Genomic DNA, 17,920 nt, shown 5'->3' with positions numbered 1-17,920 from the left:
TGTGGAAAAAGTTTGAATCTAATATCAGAGGAGAATCATGCCCTGCCTTTGCGTAACATGAATTAGAAACGCCTGCCTGCTTTGGAGTTGGTCATTGTTTGGTTGATCCCAGGTTACTTAGGGTGACTAGTGTTCTTTTAACTTCGATCTGCAAGAACTGGCCAAGAGGGGTGATTCAATGGGACAGTCAGGTATGGTTAGGCAGGGAGTGGTGAGGAACTTGGTTACAGAGTAAGGAGGGCTAACTTGGAGAATGATAACTGAGTGACATCAGAGTCTGAAAAATCCTTTCACTCTGTGACTCCTCTAGCCTGTACCAACCCCACAACTCCTGCTCATTTCAGGCCTACTCAAGAACGACTAGAAAAGCATGGGGCGTATTCTACCAACTAAAACAAGCTCACTTAGAGAAAGTGTGTTTTTCACCTGTTTCCCATAGAGCCCAACACACAGTGATCCCTCAGTAAATGCTGGTTGGCTGGTTTGTTACTCCCCTAACATGTTCCCATATTTACAGATGATGATGCAATTCAGGACACTTTGGGTATGATTATAATGACACTCTGTTTCATGCCCAAACAAAAATGCATACACTGGGGCTGTCCCTGAGAAACTGAGGCTCACAGTTACCCTACATGTTTGCCACCCTCAGTGCAGGGTTTCAACTGTGCAACAAACCGTGCAGAGTTCCGATCCAAAATTCAGATCTTTGGATGTAGAGGGAGTTCAGACTCTGAAGAACATTGAAGGTGGCTTCCTGTTGTTGACCCTTTTGAGCTCTGAATATTACTCAAGACCACTGAGGGCATGTGTCTTTGATAGGTATATGCAGCAGGTAAGGGATGATTATGTCAATAAGCAAACCAAGAAGGTTCTAGAATTACTGATTCAGGCAGTCCTGTCTTCCTGAGATCTACCCCATGGGTGTGTCTGCATCATATACCACATTTGACAGCCCACCCTAGATACAAAGAAATGACAGGCCCAGCAAATTCCCAAGGCTCTTCCCACATCACCCCACCAGGAACTTAACCCCCACTCCGGAGGCACACTCACGGTTTTCACACTGCTTCCCAGTGTAACCTGCCAGGCAGGCACATTTGTAGTATCCAGTTTGCACAAGGACACAAGTGCCATCATGGAAACAAGGAGATGAGGAACAGGCTGAAAGACAAAGGCAATTTCCATTAGTGTGAATTGCAGAGAGTTGATTTCTTCAAGTCTGGAGTCCTCATCAGTCTTTCACAGTCTATTAAAATCTTCTTGTAGTTTTTAAAATCCTTTTCTTGAATTCATACTCCTATTTTTCTGCAAGTTTCTGAAGGACCCAGAAGTTTGCTCCAGAAACCTCTAGTCTGAAGACCCTAAAGGCAATACACAAGCCAGCACAGCACATGATAAAAGCAGGACCATGACCTTACCTGCCCCATAAGGACTCTGGGAAAGAAGCAGTCTTGGGGAGTTTAGATCAACTCTTTTCAAGGAAGTTCAGCATCTGGGTGCTGGGGAAAGGAACTGAAAGATGGTCTTTGTGACACTTCTTAAGTGTGCTCAATGAAAACAGACATACAAGAAGTAAGAAGATCACCAAACTTCCATGATGAAAGGAAAAATACAGCAAGACACATAATAGTAAAGATCCCAAGAATCCAAGACAAGGAAAAAATAATGACGCTGACAAGAGGGAAGAAACAGATAACATACAAAGGAAAACCAATCAGGCTGACATCAGACTTCTCCAAAGAAACACCACTGGCAAGGAGAGAATGGAGGGACATAGTCAACAAACTCCAAGACAACAAATGCCAACCAAGAATACTCTATCCCGCAAAGCTTTCCTTCCTCTATGAATAAGGACCTTCTCAGACAAACAGAAACTCCGGAATTTCATTACAACTAAACCCTCACTCCAAAAAATACTACAAGGAGTCCTAAAGCCACAACCAATAGAGGGATGAATAAGAACGAAACAAGACCAAAAAAAAAATTAAAAAAAAAAATAAAACCAGATAAAAGACAAACAAAATGGCAAATACAGACGTTAACATATCAATATTAACTCTAAATGTAAATGGACTAAACTCTTCAATAATAAGATACAGAGTCACAGGCTAGATTAAGAAACAAAACCCAACCTTCTGCTGTCTCCAGGAAACACATTTAACCACAAAACATAAAAATAGACTGAAAGTAAAAGGATGGAAAACAATCCTACGAGCAAATGGACCAAACAAAGAAGGCAGGAACAGCTATATTTATATCAGATAAGAGAGATTTCAAACTCAAAAAGGTAAAAAGAGACCCAGGCAGTTACTACATTATGATCAAGGGGACAATACTTCAAGAGGACATAACACTCATTAACATATACTTATCAAATGAAGGCGCACCAAAATATATCAGACAACTATTATCATCTCTGACAACAGACATCAGAGAAAATACATATGTAGTAGGAGACATCAACACACCACTATCAACAATGGATAGATCAACTAGACAAAAAATAAGTAAGGACACTAAAGCTCTAAATAAGGATCTAGACCTCATGGGCTTAACCAACAGCTATAGAACACTAAACCCCCAAAAATCTGAGTACACATTTTTCTCAAGCGCACATGGATCATTCTCCAGGATCAATCACATACTGGGACACAAGACAAACATCAACAGATACACCAAGATTGAAATCATACCAACCATCTTCTCTGACCATGAAGGCATCAAGCTAGAAATAAACCATAAAAAGAAAGCAAGGAACGCTCCTACCTCATGGAGATTGAAACCCATACTACTGGAAGACCACTGGACTAATGAGGAGATCAAAGAGGAAATTAAAAAACACTTTGAGTTGAATGACAAGGAGGATACCAATTTCCTAAATGTATGGGATGCAACAAAAGCAGTAATGAGAGGAAAATATATAGCAATACAGGCTCACATCAAGAAACAAGAAAGAACTCAAAGAAAGAACCTAATCATACATCTCAAAGAAGTAGAAAAAGAACAACAAAAAACCCCCCCCAAAACCAGTAGAAGAAAGGAAATAATAAAAATCAAAGCAGAAATAAATGAAATAGAAACTAAAAAAACAATCCAAAAGATCAATGAAATTAAAAGTTGGTTCTTTGAACAAATAAATAAAATAGACAAACCCCTAGCCAGGCTCACAAGGGAAAAATGGGAAAAAGCACAAATAAATAGGATCACAAATGAAAGAGAAAAAATCACAACAGATACAGCAGATATCAAAAGAATAATCAGAAACTACTATGAACAGTTATATGCAAACAGATTCAACAATCTAGAAGAGATGGACAAATTCCTACAACTTTACAATCACCCAAAGCTAGATAAAGAAGAAATAGAACACATAAACATACCAATTACAAGCAGTGAAATTGAAATTCTAATCAAAACCCTCCCCAAAAACAAAAGCCCAGGACCAAATGGATTTACAAATGAATTCTACTAAATATTCAGAATCAAACTAGTACCTATCCTTCATAAACTCTTTCAAAAAATTGAGAAGGAAGAGATAATACCAAACACATTCTATGAAACCAACATCACACTAATATCAAAACCAAACAAGGACAGCACAAGAAAAGAAAACTACATGCCAGTCTCTCTAATGACCACTAATGCAAAAATCCTCAATAAAATTTTAGCTAACAGAATCCAAAAATGTATCCATAAGATAATTCACCACAACCAAGCAGGATTTATTCCAGGGACACAAGGATGGTTCAACATCTGAAAATCAATTAATGTAATCCAACACATCAACAAAAAGAAATATAAAAACCATATGATAATATAAATAGATGCTGAGAAAGCTTTCAACAAAGTACAACACCCATTTATGATAAAGGCCTATGAAATTCTCGGGATATAAGGAACATACCTCAACATCCTAAAGGTCATATATGACAAGCCAACAGCCAGTATCATTCTCAATGGGGAAAAGCTGAAAGTATTCCCATTAAGATCTGGAACAAGACAAGGATGTCCACTCTCACCACTGCTTTTCAATATAATATTGGAAGTCCTAGCCAGAGCAATAAGACAAGAGAAAGACATACAAGGAACCCAAATAGGGAAGGAAGAAGTTAAACTATCACTATTTGCAAATAATATGATAATATACATAGAAAACCCCAAAAACTCCACAACAAAACTAATCAAACTAATTAATCAGTTTAGTAAAGTAGCAGGATACAAAATCAACACACAAAAATCAGTAGCCTTCCTATACACAAACAATAAATCTGAAGAAGAAGAAATCAAGAAAACCATCTCTTTTATTATTGAAACCAAAAAATCAAATACTTGGGAATAAACCGAACAAATGAGGTAAAGGACCTATACAAAGAAAACTATAAAACACTGTTAAAAGAAATAGAAGAAGACACAAAGAAATGGAAAGGCATCCCCTGCTCATGGGTTGGAAGAATTAACATTATCAAAACTGCCATCCTACCAAAAGCAATTTACAGATTCAATGCTATTCCAATAAAAATTTCAATGACATTCTTCAAAGAAATAGAACAAATATTGATGAAATTTATGTGGAGCCACCAAAAATCCCAAATAGCCAAAGCACTCCTGAAAAAAAAGATGAGAACAGAGGTATCACACTTCTAGACTTTAAACTATATTACAAAACTATAATCATCAAAACTGCATGGTATTGGAACAAGAACAGCCACACAGACCGATGGAACTGAATAGAAAATCCAGAAATAAACCCAGAGACTTATGGTCAACTAATCTTTGACAAAGGAGCAAAGAATACGCAATGGAGCAAAGAAAGTTTGTTCAATAAATGGTGCTGGGAAAATTGGGTTGCTACATGCAAAAGAATGAATGGATTAAAGAACTAGACATAAGACCCAAAACCATAAAATATATAGAAGGAAATATAGGCTAAACACTACATGACATACACCTCAGTAACATCTTTAAAGACTCATCACCCAAAGCAGTGATAGTGAAGGCAAAGACAAACAGCTGGGATTACATCAAATTAAAGAGCTTCTGTACTGCAAAAGAGACAGTAACCAAAACAAAGAGACACGCCACTAATTGGAAAAAAATTTTTGCACACAACACTAATGATAAAGGACTGATCACAAAAATCTACAAAGACCTGATGAGACTCAACAAAAACAAAGTAAATAATCCAGTCAAAAAATGGGCAGAAGGGCCTCCCCTGGTGGCGCAGGCAGTTGAGTGCAGCGCTGTGAAGCTGTCCGCAGCCTCTACAGCAAGGGTTCGATCCCGGCCGGCCACCGAGGGTCCCACATGGCATGGCAGACCTCTCCTGTCACACCCGCTGCTCCCCTCAGCAGTGTATTTCATCGGTCTGCCTGTTCTATTCCCCGCTCTGTCTCTGGTGAATTCTCTCACTCTCCCATGCATCTGGCCTGTACCCCGGTTCTTGTATAAAATAAATAAATAAATCTTTAAAAAAAAAAAAAATGGGCAGAAGAGCTAAAAAGAAACTTCTCCAAAGAGGAAATGCAAATGGCCAACAGGTATACGAAAAAATGTTCAACATCACTTGTAATCAGGAAATGCAAATCAAAACTACAATGAGATACCATCTTACACCAGTGAGAATGGCACATATTAAAAAAACTAGCAACAACAAATGTTGGTGAGGATGTGGAGAAAAAGGAACTCTCCTGCACTGTTGGTGGGAGTGCAAACTGGTCCAACCACTATGGAGAGCTGTGTGGAGATTCCTCAACCTGCTAAAGATGGAGTTTCCATATGATCCAGCAATTCCACTCCTAGGTATTTACCCAAAGGACACAGAAACATTAATTCAAAAGGGCACCTGCACTCCTATATTTATTGCAGCACTATTTACAATAGGCAAGCTATGGAAACAACCCAAATGCCCAAAAATAGATGACTGGATCAAGAAGATGTGGTGCATATACACAATGGAATATTACTCAGCATTCAAAAAAGATAAACTCATGCCATTTGCAGCAACATGGATGGAGCTGGAAGGGATCATGCTCAGCGAAATAAGCCAGAAAGAAAAAGAAAAATACCGGATGATCTCACTCATAGCAGGGATTTAGAAAACCTAAATAAGGGACCAGGAAAAAGACTAATTATAATAAAGTAAAAATCAAAATCAACAAGCAACTATAAACCAGAGACGCACTGCAGTGGGGGAGGAGAGAGTGGGATCAAAGCAAGGGAGTGTGAGAATTGTATGAGGGCTGTAACCAAGATGAAAATGCATATATTGCACAAAAAATGAAAAATGATGTAAAAATACATAAAATTAAAAAAAAAAACAAATAAAAAGAAATAAACAAGAAATAAAATATGCTCAAGAGTTTCCAAATACACATCCTGTAAATGTTAGTCCCTTGAGATGCTTTTGGGACCAACTGAAAAACGATTCTGGGCTCAAATATGGTGGAGAAACATTTCTGGTATTAAACAACAATGAACCTGGGCCTCCCTGATGGCCTAGGGGTAAAGTCTCAGCACTATCACCGCTGTGGTCTAAGCTCAATCCCTGGCCAGGGAGCTGACCCACATGGCACAGCAGACCTCTCCTGTCTCACCTGCAGCTCCCCTTAGCAGTGTATTTAAGTCAATCCTCCTGTTCAGTTCCCTACTCAGTCTGTGGTGAATCCTCTCCCCCACCCCCACCCCTACCCTGCACCTCTGGCATACAACCCAGTTCTTCTATACATAAAAAAATTTAAATAAAAAAAGTTAATTTTTGACAATGAACCAGATTCTTCTACTGCAGACATTCTCAGAACATTTAATGCCCTAATGTGCATTAGAACTTTCTAAGACTGTACACGATGTTCAGCCTTTCCCAAGCTTATCTGACCTGCCTGTCTTGGGGACCATTTTTCCTGCAGAAAACATTTTGGGAAGCACTAGTCTGCTTGTTATCTCCACTCACTGACTCCCCTGTGGAAATTTATTGCTTGACCCAGTTCAGCAAGCCTGTATTGAGGCTTCTCTCTGGGTAAGGCACTGGAGAGACATAAAGATGATCTTGCCAGATCAAAGATATTTGAAGTACACAGTGACTATAACCTGAAGCATAATACAGATAGTGTCAGAAAAGAGGAGAAAGCTTTGCAAGAGGTACAAGAAAGGGCAACGTCACAGCCCTCTGGAACAAGAGGGAAGGTTTAGCAGAGGAGGAGAAGCCTGATTAGGAACCTATAGTACAGGGGGCTCCGTGTGCAGGTGTAGGGGAGCCGACTTTAATTTCAGAGGGTCACAAGCTTGCAAGCCACTGCTGCTCCCAACTGGCCTGCTGCAAATGCCCCAGATGCACCTCAAGTGTGACCCTGCTCACCTCCAACCTCATCCTCAAGGAGTGAGGTTTCAGCCAGAGCCAACCATGCAGGGCAGCTAAGATCTAGAAACCTCAGGTCACTCTAGGCCCCAGAAAGCTCCATCAGGGATGTGATCAGAAGGAGGCAGGAACAGATCACAAAGAGCAACTGCTGAGAGCTCACAGAGGAACATTCTGAGGCTGGGGAAGTTGGGGTGGCAGCTCTTGCTGAAAGGACAGGGCTGGATAAAGCCTGATTCCACGGTCACATCCTCTCCCTCTTCCTGAGTGTGTATCATACCTTCCATAAGGAAGCCTTCGGGTTCAAAGTGCCACAACAGCACTTTTTAAATTCAGTATTTTTAAAAAACTGGAACTTCAAGCCTGAGCTTATTTTGTAAAACCCGATGCAATGCAATCTTAAAATGGTACGAGCTGGAGGGGTTGCTCAGGATGGGGCATCCTGTTCATTTTGGTCAATTCCTGCTTCCTAGTATGAACAGGGCGTTGCAGTGAAGCTTTGCATTCTCATGAAATAAATGGCTTTTGCCACTTATTTTAGGCTCAGGCACTGCTGGAGTAGAGCAACTAACAAATGCTTCCTCAGTACCAGACACCTTGCTGAGCTCTACATACATCGTCTCCCTGAGTCTCCTAAATGGAGCAGGATCCATTCTCTTCTCCCTGATTAGAGAAGTAGAACTTACCAAGACCACACAGCTTAATCTACTGGAGACCCCAAACTAACACTCTTAGCCAGGAGAGGCCACTTTGTGTGAGCCCTGGATCAAATTGTTTATGTGAAAATTCCTAATTCCAACCCCCATAGCTGTGTGACCTTGGCCAAATCACCTAGCCTCTCTGTGCTGCAGCATCTGTACAAGGGAATAATTCCCAGTTCTGGCTCTGGGTGCACATTTTTGAAACACACCTTGCATTTCTCTCTTCCTTCTCACATGCTGGGTGCCTCTGAAAACTCAGGAGTCTAGGGTGTTTTTTTTTTTGTTTAAAGATTTATTTATTTATACATACAAGAACTGGGGTACAGGCCAGAGGTGTGGGGGTGAGAGGATTCACCAGAGACAGAGTGGGGCACAGAACAGGTGGAATGACTGAAATACACTGCTGAGGGGAGCAGTGGTCAAGTCAGGAGAGGTCTGCTACGCCATGTGGGTATCTCCCTGGCTGGGGATTGAACTCGTGCTGCATTACCTGTGGATAGCTTCATAGGTTGCGTCTTAACTTTCTGAACCAGCAGGGAGGCCCAGGAGTCTAGGTTTTAACAAGACTGAGTAGGGAGAAGCAGAGGTACACAGAACAGAAATGTCTGCCTGGAGCACAGACATGAAATGCTCCATTTGTCTCCATGACCTTTACCTGTGATCTCCTCAAAAATGGCATGGAAACCATCGAAATTCTTGGAGCCATCTGAATGGAAGAGGACATGGAGCGAGGAGCCGGTGCTTTGAATGGGAGCTGGCCGCTCGTTGCCACAGAAACGCTTGATGATCTGGCCGTCACTGTTGTCCCCGTCACGGACCTCGACATAGTCATACTGGCACATGTAGTCAAACTCCAGGCTCAACATGACAAACCTGTGTGTGGAGAAGGTGACAGCAGGACACAGATGGGCCCTGACCCTGGCCCCTGATCCTGATGATGAACAGGTCTAAAAAGAGTGGCAATCGGCCTGGTCTGCAAGGAGACAGTCCAAACCCACCAAGCCCCCCACATGTCTGAGCTGTGACAGGAAGACTTGGTGAAGGTGTGTGGGTGGGTAGATTGCTCTCAGTAATTTGCTTTGTTGGCTTTATCCTTGGGTCAAAGCTATCCGAGCCCCATTGTTCTAGGGTGGTGAGAACAGTCATTTCATTGACTGTAATTTTAACCAGGCCTAATCCCACAGAATGACTGAGGTGAAGAACGGCTTCTCCATACCTCTTCTGCTTTTGAGAATAAAGTGCTGATGGGTAACGCTTGGTCACTGGGATTCAGGGTCCTCAGTCTTAGTTCAGTGTCTCCTGAGACCCTCAGGCTCCCAAGCCCCTCAGCCCCCTGACCCCCACCCTTTACCTGAGCTGGATGATAAAGCCAGGCTTGGCGTGAATGGTCCACTCGCAATGAGCATTGAGGGGGTAGCTCTCCAGCAAAATCTGACCCTTCGGGGCTCGCAGGATCTGGCCACATCCTGAGAAGAGAACATTGGGGCACAGAAAATGGAGTCAGAGGGTGGAAATTCTCCAGGGGTCTCAGATGGAAGACCCCTGAGACCAGAACAGAAGAAAAAATTAGTATTTCTCCAGCATCTGGCAATGTGCTAGCAGTGTGGATAGGGGCGCTCATTTAATCCCCATATGGGAGGTGGTAGCGTCTGTTTTCCAGCTGGGAAGCTGGATACCCAGAGAGTCAACTGACTTGTCTCTAGCTGCTCAGTGAAAGGGCAGAGTGTTCAGACCCAACTGTCCAAACGTGAAGTCCAAGCCACTCCCACCTCTGCAGACTCCTCTCGCATGCGGCCTCAGGCCACCTTCCACCTGCTCCCGAGTGGGCTCAGGAGAACACGCTCGCTGCAGCTCTAGCCACAGAACACTGCGGCCCTCATCTGGAGTCTAAATCTGCCTGTGACCCTTTGATCTGTGTTTGCTGCACATTCTCTACCCCACAAATATAACCCCAAAGCAGTTCTTTGCTGAGCTCCCCTCCATCCAGCATTAATGGCTTCTGTGAGCAATCAGGTAATAAATGTCTTCCCAGTGCATGGCACTGGAAGAGAAAAATGATCTCCAATCAGTTGGACTGGATTCACGGTTTGAAATTTTTTTTAGCTCCCAACACCTTTTTTCATACAAAACGCTTATGAAACCCCGCCCCCCCGCTCTGTGTGTGTGTGTGTGTGTGTGTGTGTGTGTGTGTGTGTATATATATATATATGTATGTATTTATGTATGTAATATATATGGTAGTTTGTCGCTCAGTCCAGTAGTTTTCAACTCTTAGGACTTCTTTAGAGTCGTGTGTGTGTGTGTGTGTGTGTGTGTGTGTGTGTGTGTGTGTGTGTGTGTAAAGAGAGACCGAGAGAGGGGTTCTGGTTGAAGCAGAAGCAGAAGCCCAAACCCCTTCACCTTCACCCACCTTCGTCCCCAGTGCTGCCACTAACGGATTCCTAAGAGCTGAAAACCACTGGACTGATTGGCTATTAAATTCCACCATATTTTCTAGTGTTGAGATAAGCGCAGGCATGTGAGATGCACCCTGGTTTTACAAAAGAGCTAAGGGGAAACATCTTGAAATGGTTTTGTAGGGGAAAAAATTATTTGAGTTGTATAAATGCATACCTTGTACCAGAGTTGGCAAACCATGATCCACAGTCAAATTCCAGCTCCGTTTTCCCAAATAAAATTTTATTGCGGGCCTCCCTAGTGGTGCAAGGGGTTAAATCTCAGCACTAGCAACCTATGGGGAGCCACTGAAGCACCTGAGTTCGATCCCCGGCCAAGGAGCTAGCCCACATGGCATAGCAGACCTCTCCTCTCTTGCCTGCTGCTCCCCTCAGGAGTGTATTTCAGTCAGTCTGCCTGTTCTGTTCCCCACTCTGTCTCTGGTGAATCTTCTCACCCCCACACCTCTGGCCTATACCCCAGTTCTTGTATGCATAAATAAAAAAAATAAACTTAAAAAATTTTTTTATTGCAACGGAGCCACGCCCATTCTTTTATTCATTGTCTATGGCTGCCTTTGAGCAGAGCTGAGTCGTTCCCACAAGAGATGGCAAGGCTCCTGAAAAGGACAATATTTACTTTCTGCCCCTTTACAGAAATGGCTTATCTACCCCTTTCTATAGAGAAATCCAGTTTAACCTCACACACTGTGGATATGCACTTATATTTACTCACTGACCCCCCAAAAGTAGACAGTCCCATTGCTTAAAAAATATCAGCTCCCTGGCAAGATGATGGTGTTAGGGAAAAAAAAAAGTCTACTTTTGGTAAGCATGAGGTCTGAGAGTTATCACGTGTGAAAACTTCTGCCAGCTTGCATGTTCATCTCTTTCTTCACTGGGATTTTTCATGCTGCAGCCCTGTCTGCCAACCGGAAGTATGAGCCACTATTTTCCATCTGGGGTTCCTGTCTAGGCCCAGCCTCCATCACCTCTCTGCAATCCCAGCCACCTCCTTAGCTCCTGTCCACCCATCAAGGTGCCCCAACACTAAGTTTTCTACACAGCAGCCAGCGTCACTTCTGAAATCAATAATCTACATCACGTTGCTCTCTTGATTTGGCCCTCCTACAGCTGTCCACTGTGTGAGCACAGCCCGCCCCACTGACTGCCCACCCCAGGCTTCTGCCCAGGCTCACACAGCTCTAGACACACTGACCTTTCTGTGCCCAAGTCCTTGCCTTGCACTTGCAGTTCCCTGAACTGAGCAGGCTGCCTTCTGCTGCCTTTGGGAATTATGCTCAACTCTCACTTCTTCAACGACGCCTGCCTTGTCCACCATGTTAAAATGAACCTTCACATTTCTACCATCAACATCCTTTGCTTTGTTTTATTCAGAATACAAATCACAACCTGAAATTACTTAGTTTATTTGCTCATTCCCTTTGGTAGAGTCAGGACATTTTCTAGCTTGTCTACCTATAAAGGCACCCAGCATATAGTAGGTGCTCATTAAGTAGCTATTGGTTGAATGAATGATATTATAGGTGAGGTATTGGCTAAAAGCTTTACAACCTTCTCTCCTTTAATCCTCAGAAGGTACCTGGGAGCATAAAATTCAACTCTCCTTTTCCCAGATGTGGCACACGAAGGATGGGAACAGTAAGGTAAATTCCCCAAGGTCAGACAGCCCAGGGGTTAAGAATGAAGACTTCAGAGCCCAATGTCCCTGGGTGGGAGGTTCAGCTTACCCCTCACAGACTGTGTGGTCTTGGGTAAGTTACTTCATCTCTTAGAACCTCAGTAAATCTGAAGCAAACGGGAATAAAAGTGGCACTTACTTTATATAGTTTGGGGAGGCTTAAATCAGATTATGCATGGAAAGCCCTTTGCAGAAAAATCAGTGTTAGCTGTTGTGAGTCTGTGAGAGAGCAGGGATCTGAACTTGAATCTGTCTAGGACCCACACTGGTTCGCAGTTGGAAAATTAACCCCCCTCCCACTCCATTTTGAAGCAGCAGGATTTTTCTGACCCTCCCAAAGAAATACATGGAATCTTTGCCCCCACCCTCTTTTTGAAATGCACGTTTTTCCTTCCTGCACACATCACAGTCCTCATCGCCCCCATCTCATCTGCCCATCTGCTGCAGGGCTGGGGAAGTGATCGTAGTCTTGTGAGAGACAAAAAAAGAAATCCTCCTGCACAGCCTCCACCCCTGGGGGACTGGCAGCTTCCCAGCCGGCAGGTGTTAAATCCCAGCTTCCTGAGCAAACCTCCTGTGGGGACCCCAAATCAGAACTAGCAGCAAATGCTGCCAGCCTGCTTCTAGGTCCCTCTCTGCCTCTGCAGCTGGAATCAAACCACATTGTCACTGGGCCCCTCCCATGTTCAGGGGGAGCTGAACCACCTCCCCATCCCCCATCCCCATCAGTTCTCTGCAAGATCATTCAGTCTCTGGCCAAGTCTGGGACTCCACCCAGCCTCTGGAGGGCTCAGAGCCTCCATCCCCACCCAGTCACAGCCCCCTACTCTGGCAAATGCTAGACCACTTGCTCCTGCAAGCTGCGGGGCTGTCCTTCAGCTGGAGCCAGGAGTCCAGACACATGGCTTGCTTCTACAGGGTGCTGTTCCTTTCACTCTTGAGGGAAGGGCAGAGTTGGCCCCGTGATGGGGACAACTTCCAACCAACCAGAGATAAAGAGGCCACTTCTCAGAAATGCCTTAGGGGAGAGGTACGACAGGGAGTCCAGCCCCCTCCCAGCATCAAGGCCCTCCTTCAGTTCCCCCCACTCCCGCCTCTACTCCGGATTGGGGGACCTGGGTGCAGGGCAGCCCAACTGCACCTCTCTGTCCAGGCCAGAACAGTGAACACAGCTGAGTGTCCCCGCCAAGGAAGTGCTGCCGGCCAACCAAGCAGGTGGTCCTTAGACTGAAAGACCAGAGGCGGCAAAAGGCCCGGAAAACGTGCTCAGATTCCCTGAAGGGTCTTGCTGAGTGTGTGAGTGTGTGTGTAAGCAGGGGGATCTGCCAGGGAAGCTACACTGTGTCATGCTACCCGCCCCCACTGCAATCAGCCAAAAGCAGGAGAAATCACTGGATCCTGCAGAGCTGGAGGGAAATCTTCATTAATTTCCAAACTAGTAAGAGAACTGGAAGGTTCCCAACAAAAATGAACACCCCCAGCATTCAGACAAAAGTCTTGTTATCTCCAGTCTTGGGGGAAGGGACAGAGAAGCAGGAGAGAGACACAACATTCTTCTGAGAAGTGACTGGGGTGTTTATTTCTTTTCATCCTTCCTCTGAGGGAAAAAAAGGACAAAAAGCATGCAGGCAGAGAGAGGCGTCTGCCTGGTCTTTTCCTCTTTCAAAGATGACTCAGGAGGCAGGGGCCTCCCCGTGGTTAAAGGCACATAGGCAACCAGACCTGGTGAATCACTGTTCAGCCCTTTGCTAGTTTTGGGACCCCAAACAATCTCCAGGAGCTCTCAGCTGAGCTTTCCTGAGTTGAAAAGGAGAATGATAGTAATATGCTGTTGATGTTGTTGTTGCTTATTTGTTTTAAGGGTTAAATGAGACAGATATTGTATGCAAAGCACTTAGCACAGTGCTGATACAGGAAATTCTCAATAAATGACAACAAATACTGTTTGTCTCTCCATCCTGCCTGGACCTGAGACACTGCCTGCTTTGGCACAGGACTAAGAGGAGGCTCCAGTGCTGGCCCCCTGCTCCAGGGCTCATAGAGCCTCATGTTATCATCACTGGCTTGCACTCTAAGCCCATCAGGTCCTGGAGCTCAGATGTTGACGGCAGAGCAGAGGCCTGGATGGTGACGAGGGGAATGACATATGTGCCAGGACCTGGGAGGAGATTCAAATTTCCTTGTGGTTGGGTTCACCCCACCAGGACCTCCTTGGTTCTCAGACAGGTAGTCAGAGTAAGGACTCAAGTGCCTCTCACCTTGCACAGCAGTATAGTGCAGGGATGAGAGGGTGGACTCTGGGGGCCTGGCTTCTGAACTGGTGCCTTGGCTCTGCCATTTACTAGCTGCATGACAGCAGGAAAGTTACTGATCTTGGTGCCTCAGTGTCCCCAACTGTGTGTAGTGATGGTGATGAGGATTAATGAGTAGAGGATGGTACTTAGAACCATGTCTGCTTCATGAAAAACGTTAAGTGAGGGCTTTTATCAGGGGTTTGGGTCTTTTCAGGAACAATTAGAGCTTAAGAAGTGACTCTGAGTCTCACCCTGTTGTTTGGTCTGTGAACCTCAATTTGACACTTTATAATAATTGCTACTTGATTGTTTGTCTCTCCTGTGACACACAGTTCTGTGAGAGCAGGGCCCTCGTCTGTCTTGTTTACACCTTCACATGCATCAAGTAGCTGCTCAATTAATTAAGTAAATGAAAGACAAAGTCAAACTAAGTCAAACATCTGTTTACCTAATCAAACCATCCTGAAAACCCCTCCTCTAAGAGACTGTCCATTCAATTGAAACATTTTTCTAGCAAGAACAACATCTTGCTGCAGAAAGTCTGTCCCCCACAAAGTTACCTGGGTCTTCCAGAAGTGCACACTCAGATATCCATAAGACAGGGTCTAGCTTAGGGTACAAAGAATTTAGATATTTGAATGCTTGCAGGTCTTTTTCTCTGTGCTTCAGTTTGAGTGATTATTATGAACCAGTGTTAATATTCCCTGCTCCTTTTTTCTCTTATAACCAATTGGCCGTTTAGCTCCTCCAATGATTTCTTTTCTTTCTTTCTTATTATTTTTTTTTTAATTTCAAGTATAGTCATGTGTAGCTTAACAACATTTCAGTCAACAATAAGCCTCACATACAACAGTGGTCCTAGTAAGCTACACCACACAACGTAGGTATGGAGTAGGCCACACCATCTAGGTTTGCACAACTACACCCAAGGACATTTGGACAATATCTCCCATTCCTCAGAAGGTATTCCCACTGTTAAGTGCCACTTGCTCTCTGTAGTTTTCAGTTCTTGGATTTTTATTTTTACTTTAAAAGTTTTCCAAACCTCTCCTGAAATTTTTCATCTCTTTATCCATTATATACATTTTGTCCTATAGATCTTTTCTAAATTAAATAGAATAAATTTATTTTAAAATTATTTTAAAGTCCTTATTTGAAAATTCCAATATTTGATCATGCAGGATGTGTTTCTGTTGACTGATTCTCTTGACTGTAGACCATATTCTCTTGCTTCTGCATAACAGAAAATACATATTTTCCTTTTGATTAATTTTTCTTTGTTAGGCAAGTAGGATGAGGGATTGATCACTTTGATCCAAGACAGAAACTAAACTGATGTGAGGCAAGGGAGAGACTATAATTCCTTTTTGAAAGGTCTTTAAATTCAAGCACCAGGATCCTAAGGAAATGTGTCTCTGATTTTCAAATGCTCCCAACCCTTATCCCCTGTTCCATTCAACTTCCTATCCCTCCATGACTGGAAAACCATGAGCCTATGACACCATAAGACTGGAATTACAAGTTTTTGAAGTTGCAAAACCACAATATCCCTTGACTCTCTGCATCCAAGCTGAAGCTTGGCTTCTGCTTGATCAGAAAAACTACATTTAAGAAAATACTTAGTGTGGGCCTCCCTGGTAGCATAGGGGTTAAAGTCTCAGCGCTCTCAAGCTATCACCAGGCAAGAGTTCAATCCCCAGCCAGGGAAGTGACCCACATGGCACAGCAGACCTCTCCTGTCTTGCCCGCTGCTCCCCTGAGCAGTGTATTTCAGTACTTCTGCCTGATCTGCTCCCCACTCTGTCTCTGGTGTGTCCTCTCACCCCTGTACCACAGGCCTGTGTCCCAGTTCTAAATAAAAATAAATCTTTTTTTAAAAAAAGAAAGAAAATACTTAGTGGAAAGGATTGTCTTTGCTTTGTGGTCTCAAATTAAGTTCAACAGGTCAACCCACAGGTTATCACAAAGCTTCCTCCTCCTTCACCTGCCCTGCCCCGACCACAGTGACTGGCCCAGGTACGAAGCATCCTGTATCACGTGCTCTCCTGGGACGTACTCATCCCTCTGGTGTTTAGATTCTTTTAGCTTTTGTGTTCACAGATAATTGCTGGCTTTAAAGAAAGTCATGCATTTTCTGTGGTTTATCTAGTGATTTCTTTCTGTGTGAGCAGGAAGGAAAGTCTTTTTAACATCTTTTTATCCCCTAACCAGAAGCTAAACAATGACTTATGAGTTCTTTGACAACATAAAATCTTCTGCAAAGGTTCAAACATGAATTCCCTGGAGTCAAAGAGCTTTAGCATATAAAATGTAAAATGCTATGTACCATATAATACTTGTCCAGGTAAGATTACATCCTCATGTCCAGTGGATAGTCTCTTGTCCTTAGGGAACTCTGATTAATTTTTTTTCCTCTCTGCCCCTATACTGATTCTTCCTCTCACCCTCTCACCTCCCTCCCACCACACACACTGAGAAAGGAAAACATTGGCAGGATCTCACTTCATGACGCTGGTTTAGTAGCCATCTGGGTAGCTGCTACCACTTATTGACCCTTCCTATGTAAGCTTTACTATGTATCAGGCTCCATATTAATGGACTTAGAGACAGAACTTCCTTTAACCCTCACAAAAACCCTCCAACGGTGACTATTATTAACCCCACTTGGTAAATGAGGAAACTGAGATTTACAAAGATTGAATAACTTTGCCTAAAGTCATGGAAGGAATAGAATTCAAATTCAGGTCCTACTGATTCCTAGCCCAGCTGTTAACTATCACAAAACACCGACACAAATTTGAACTTAATGGGACACTGTTCCTTTCCTGAAGTGGTAGGACACTAAAGGCTACAGCAAGAGGAACCAGATTTCAGTAACTCCTCCCAGGTGATTCCAGGGTTTCCCAGAACAAGACAGTGCCAAGTATCAGTCATGCCTGCTTAATGGATCTTTTCTCGACCTTTCACTCTTCTTTTCTCTTTCTCTCTCTCTCTCTCTCTCTCTCTCTCTCTCTCTCTCTCTCTCTCTCTCTCTCTCTCTCTTTCTCATTCTCTCCTCTCTCCTCATTTGCTTTGGATCAAGGATCAGTTGTTATGGCTCAAGGATCAGTCTGCACAAATCATCCCCTTTTTTATATTCTAGACCCTCATTCTGGGGTGCAGCTTATGGTCACTTTTTGCTCCTCTGCCTCTACCCAAAATATAACTAAGATAACATTAACAAGCATCCATAATCTCATCCCAGAAGTCCTCTCTTCTCTGGATTGCTTTCCTAACCTTCTTTGATCTCCTACATCTTCCCTGAAAGGTTGGGATCTCTGTAACATCAGCTACATGGGTTGCATCTTGGGTGGTTTTCAGGCACTCTCATTGTTCATTTCATTTGGTGACTAAGGAACTCAGTCGAGGGCCAAGTTAAATAAAAACCTTGAGGT

At 43.5% G+C, this 17,920-nt stretch overlaps 1 protein-coding gene across 1 annotated transcript in view; it reads right to left on the bottom strand.

Moving 5' to 3' along the window:
- PAMR1 (peptidase domain containing associated with muscle regeneration 1) overlaps positions 1-17,920 on the bottom strand; it is an 80,727-nt gene that overhangs the window by 30,914 nt on the left and 31,893 nt on the right. Inside the window, exons 4-6 of the mRNA XM_037522460.2 lie at positions 9,407-9,521; positions 8,711-8,928; positions 1,057-1,164 (exon numbers count right to left, since the gene is read on the bottom strand). Coding sequence (XP_037378357.1) covers positions 1,057-1,164; positions 8,711-8,928; positions 9,407-9,521 — 441 coding nt within the window. The remainder of the gene's footprint in view (positions 1-1,056; positions 1,165-8,710; positions 8,929-9,406; positions 9,522-17,920) is intronic.

Source organism: Talpa occidentalis, unplaced genomic scaffold, assembly GCF_014898055.3.
Source record: "Talpa occidentalis isolate TD23 unplaced genomic scaffold, MPIMG_talOcc4v2.1 talOcc4.3, whole genome shotgun sequence".
In the NCBI taxonomy this organism is placed as follows: Eukaryota; Metazoa; Chordata; class Mammalia; order Eulipotyphla; family Talpidae; genus Talpa; species Talpa occidentalis.
The sequence above is the reverse complement of the archived record's forward strand: the minus strand, read 5'-3'. Positions and strand labels throughout refer to the sequence as shown.